Here is a 4931-nt window from a genome sequence, read left to right as displayed (position 1 = left end):
TTGGCTTAAAGTCATAGGTCAGGACCAGGGACAGGGTGTGGCCGCCTTAGGCACTGGGCGGGACACAGAGCCTTTTACAGCCGGGATAAAGTCCTCCCTGATTTAAGCCCAAGCAGCTTGTACTGAAGCTGATACCCTGGTGTCCCAGCCTCGCCCGAGAGCCACGTCCCCAGCGTCCCAGCCTTGACGCCCTCCGCCATCGCACAGGCATGCAGGGGGCCTGGGTACCGCTGCTGCTAGGCCTGCAGCTCTCCCTTGGCTTCCGCCCAGGTAATGAGGCGCCTCCCAGCCGCCCCCCGACACAGGGGGCTCCCCGAGGCTGACCTGAGTCCACTCTCCCCTTGGCCAGTTGAAGAGGAAAACCCAGACTTTTGGAACCTCCAGGCAGCCCAGGCCCTGGATGTTGCTAAGAAGCTGCAGCCCAGCCAGACGGCTGCCAAGAATCTCATTCTCTTCCTGGGGGATGGTGAGTGCGCTAGGCCTGTCCATCCCGGCGCCCCACAGCCCCGGGACCCTCGGCTGCCGGCAGACACAGCGTGGCCCTGGGCACTCAGGCCTGACACAAGGTGTACCTACAGGGATGGGGGTGCCCACGGTGACAGCCACTCGGATCCTAAAGGGGCAGATGAATGGCAAACTGGGAGCGGAGACGCCCCTGGCCATGGACCAGTTCCCGTACGTGGCTCTGTCCAAGGTAAGGGCTGAGTGGCCTCAGGGTGCTCTACACCAGAGGGGTGGGCGTGGGGCTAGGGAGCATGGCAGGAGGAAGGTCCCAGGAGGGCTGGGGCTGAGGTAGGGCCTGGGTACAGTGAGCATGGGCCCCAGGGCCTGGGTCAGGATCTGGGTGTACACCCGCGAGCAGAGCTGAAAGCATCTCTGCCCCCAGACATACAACGTGGACAGACAGGTGCCAGACAGCGCAGGCACGGCCACCGCCTACCTGTGCGGGGTCAAGGCCAACATGAAGACCATTGGTGTAAGTGCAGCTGCCCGGTACAACCAGTGCAGCACGGTACCTGGCAATGAGGTCACATCTGTGATGAGCCGGGCCAAGAAAGCAGGTAGGCTTGGGGCCAGCTTCGCCGGTAGGGACAGGCTCAGAGACCTCAGTGGCCCATCCTGACCTCTGCCACCCCCAGGGAAGTCAGTGGGAGTGGTGACCACTACGAGGGTGCAGCATGCGTCGCCAGCTGGCACCTATGCACACACGGTGAACCGTAACTGGTATTCGGACACGGACATGCCTGCCCAGGCGAAGAAGGAGGGCTGCCGGGACATCGCCATGCAGCTCGTCTACAACATGGACATAGATGTGAGACGTGAGGGGCAAGGGGCGGGTCCCACACCCGCCACAATCCCAGGCCACCCACAGACCTGGCTGGGACGCTAGGGGCTGTCTGAGGAGGGAGCAAAGGGCCAGCCGGGCCCCGAACCCACTTACCCTAATCCCTGGCCCCAGGTGATCCTGGGTGGAGGCCGAAAGTACATGTTTCCTGAGGGGACCCCAGACCCTGAATACCCAGGCAACACCAGTGAGAGCGGAATCCGGAAGGACCAGAGGAACCTGGTGCAGGAGTGGCAGGCCAAGCAGCAGGTGATGGGGGCTCGTGGGTGCACGGGGTACAGCAGGGCAGGGGCTGCAGGGTGTCGGGCTATGGGCTGAGGCCTGGTCCTGCCCCTCCCAGGGTGCCCAGTACGTGTGGAACCGCACCGCGCTCATTCAGGCATCTAAGGACCCCAGTGTAACACACCTCATGGGTAATGACCCCACCCACCCCACTGTCCTCCCCCGGGATGGCTGCCTTTGGTCCTCCTTGCACCCTAACTTGCCGGTCACTACTGGTCCCCTTTCCCACAGGCCTCTTTGAGCCAGCAGACATGAAGTATGAGTTCCAGCGAGACCACGCCAAGGACCCATCCCTGCAGGAGATGACGGAAGTAGCCCTGCGTGTGCTGAGCAGGAATCCCCGTGGCTTCTACCTCTTCGTGGAGGGTGAGTGGCAGCCCCTGATGAGCAGAGGAAGGAAGGGGGCAGTCAGGGCAGATTCGGCAGCTTATACGTGACCTTCTTGCAGGAGGCCGCATTGACCACGGTCACCACGAAGGCATAGCTTACAGGGCGCTGACCGAGGCGGTCATGTTCGACAATGCCATTGCCAAGGCCAGCCAGCTCACTAGTGAAGCAGACACGCTGATCCTCGTCACCGCCGACCACTCCCATGTTTTCTCTTTCGGCGGCTACACACTGCGCGGAAGCTCCATTTTCGGTAAGCCCAGGGAGCGGCGCGGGCGCTTTTCCGGAAGTTACATGGCAGACATTGCTCTGAGCCAGTTTCCTCATCCGCCAAGTCGGGTAGTAAGAGCAACTGCCCTGCACGGCTCCGGCGAGGGGTGAGCCAGTGAACAGGCCGGACGTGGCCGGGCCCAGCACACAGGAGGCGCATGGAAGGCTGGGGCCAGCGTGCTCACCGGACCCCCTCCTCCCTGCACGGCTCCGGCGAGGGGTGAGCCAGTGAACAGGCCGGACGTGGCCGGGCCCAGCACACAGGAGGCGCATGGAAGTCACCGGACCCCCTCCTCCCTGCAGGGCTGGGTTTTGACAACGCCACTGACGGCAAGTCCTACACCTCCATCCTCTATGGCAACGGCCCGGGGTACGTGCTTGCCGGAGCCTCAAGGCCCGACGTCAACGAGATCGAAAGCAGTGAGTGCAGAGGGGGCTGCGTTGGGGGCGGGACCCCGGCCGGGAACTCACGGGAGGGGTCCCGCCTCCCCGCATGCCCTGAACTCCCACCCTCCGGTCAGGCGACCCCGCGTACCGGCAGCAAGCGGCCGTGCCCCTGACGAGCGAGACCCACGGCGGCGAGGACGTGGCGGTGTTCGCGCGCGGCCCGCAGGCGCACCTGGTGCACGGCGTGCAGGAGCAGACCTTCGTGGCGCACGTCATGGCCTTCGCTGCCTGCGTGGAGCCCTACACCACCGACTGCCACCTGCAGCCCCCCGGCGGTCCCGCCGACGCCGCGCACCAGGCCGCCTGCCCGCCCTCGCTGGCGCTGCTGGTCTGGGCGCTGCTGCCGGTGCTGCTGGCGACCGGCCTGCACTGACCCACACCCGCCCCGGGCCTCAGGGGCTCCTGTTCCCGCGCAAGAGGCCCTAGCCCAGGCCACACCCGAGCTGCCACCTCGGAGTCCCCACCACGGTGTCCCATCCTGGCCACCGCCCCCGCGTCCCCCACCCGGCCCTCCGCCAGACCTTCACCTCCCAGCGATAAGGATTCTCAGCCCCCCGCCCTTCACGGGCCCGGGCCACCCTGGAGGCTGAGCCCTGATTTTCCTGTGACACCTATAGTCCTCCTCCCTGCCCCCAAGCTCGGTGGCCTAAGATTCTGTGCTGTGCAGCTGGGACCCCAGGAAAGGCGGGGGCTTGGACCACGCAGTCTCCCCTCGGCACCCGTAGCCCTGCCTGCGGACCAGGCAGGCACTCTCCCAGAGCTGTCCCTAGGCCCGCCTAGAACCCACGCCGCGCCTTTCCTGGAGACCCGAGGACTTAGGGGCCCCTGCGGAGGCGTGGCTTCCTGTCCTCCTGGAACCCACCCTGTAGGCACCTTGCTGGCCAAGGAGGCTGCTGGGACCAGGACAGCCAGGGGGCCCTCGACGCAAAGTCCTCAGCCGCCCCTCCTGGGAAGCCAACGGTACCATTAGAGAGGAGACGGCGACCCGGGAAGGAGGCTTGTCCCACGTCACTCAGCTACCGTGATGGTGCCCCCCCCACCTGCCCCGGTGCCCATTCCAGGCTGGGAGAGCCAAGGAGCAGCGGGGGAGCTGTGGGTTCCGGGAGGGACAAAGCAATTGTCAAATAAACTGTTATACAGTGTGATGCCCGGAGTGATATGTTCTAGGCAGAAAACTCCTTAGCAAGTGGGGGCAGAGTGTGTGTCTGTGTGAGGGGTGCGGGGTGATTCACATCAGCAGTCAGGGAGGGGCTGCCTGAGGAGCTGACGGCTGAACAAGGACCAAAGGAAGTGAGGGCTGGAGCGATGCAGAAGGACAGCGGTGCAGGGGCCCTCAGGCAGCAGCGGCAGGCGCTGGTGAGGCCAGAGGCAGGATCAGAGTTGGAGGGAGTGGGGGCAGGTAAAGAAGGTAGAAGCTGAGGGGACAGGAGGGATGGGGGCGGGGTGCAGAGGGGGAGGAGTCTGCACTTTACCCAGAGTGTGGGCTGTGATTGGAAGGCTTTGAGCAGGGGCATAACAGGACCTGACTCTTAGAAAATAGCCTGCTGGCTCCTGAGGGGAGAAGAGGCTGTTCTGTTGCTTCTTTTGTTGTTGCAGGTTGTGAGGCAGAGGTGGGAGCTGGGAAACCAGAGAGGAAGTGCAGACTCGTAACATTTCTGAGCACCCACTCCAGCATGACTACACTCATTGAGTATCTATCCCCAAAGGGAACATTTCAGAGAATTTTACAAAGGTGAGGACAGCCATATTTTCTGATAAATTTTATAAAATGACAAATTTCTTTGTACATTTACAAAGTTGCAAGAAAGCATTTTGCTCTCACTAGAAATGTTAATATGACAGTATGCTCCTCTATTTACTAAAATTTTGATTTAACGCTGTAAAACATCAATTTGAAGGCCAGGCTCTCAGGGCAGTTTACTTCAACTCTGGGTTTTAGTGGCTGTCACAAAGCTATGGAGCTGAATGGAAGAAGGTGGTTTATGTTTCATAGGTGGGTTCAAAGCCCAAGGAGACTCTACATTTTCAAACTACAGGTTTAAAAACAGACTATTCTGGAATTAGTGATCATGGCTGCACAACTTTGGGTATTTGAAAAAACCACTGTATTGTACGCTTTAAAAGGGTGAATTTTATGGTACGTAAATTAAACCTAAATGACAACCAGTTTCTGTTTCCAAGTTTTTAAAAACTGTGCAGG

At 61.2% G+C, this 4931-nt stretch overlaps 1 protein-coding gene across 1 annotated transcript; it reads left to right on the top strand.

Annotated features, from left to right (window-relative positions):
* The first annotated feature begins 209 nt into the window (after positions 1-209).
* Positions 210-3104, top strand: ALPI (alkaline phosphatase, intestinal). Its single transcript, XM_060015484.1, has 11 exons — positions 210-270; positions 350-466; positions 579-694; positions 887-1061; positions 1140-1312; positions 1460-1594; positions 1686-1758; positions 1859-1993; positions 2076-2267; positions 2588-2704; positions 2806-3104. The coding sequence occupies exons 1-11, from the start codon at positions 210-212 to the stop codon at positions 3102-3104; spliced, it is 1593 nt and encodes a 530-aa protein (XP_059871467.1).
* Positions 3105-4931: the final 1827 nt, after the last annotated feature.

The sequence above is a fragment of the Delphinus delphis genome, chromosome 7 (assembly GCF_949987515.2).
Source record: "Delphinus delphis chromosome 7, mDelDel1.2, whole genome shotgun sequence".
Classification (NCBI taxonomy): domain Eukaryota; kingdom Metazoa; phylum Chordata; class Mammalia; order Artiodactyla; family Delphinidae; genus Delphinus; species Delphinus delphis.
The sequence above is the reverse complement of the archived record's forward strand: the minus strand, read 5'-3'. Positions and strand labels throughout refer to the sequence as shown.

What these genes read in the sequence shown, in the direction of transcription:
- ALPI (XM_060015484.1), top strand. Translation starts at nt 210, where the DNA reads ATGCAGGGGGCCTGGGTACCGCTGCTGCTAGGCCTGCAGCTCTCCCTT. An exon ending in CTCCCTTGGCTTCCGCCCAG is followed by an intron (nt 271 to 349) that starts GTAATGAGGCGC and finishes CCCCTTGGCCAG; the next exon opens with TTGAAGAGGAAAACCCAGAC. An exon ending in CGTCAACGAGATCGAAAGCA is followed by an intron (nt 2,705 to 2,805) that starts GTGAGTGCAGAG and finishes CCCTCCGGTCAG; the next exon opens with GCGACCCCGCGTACCGGCAG.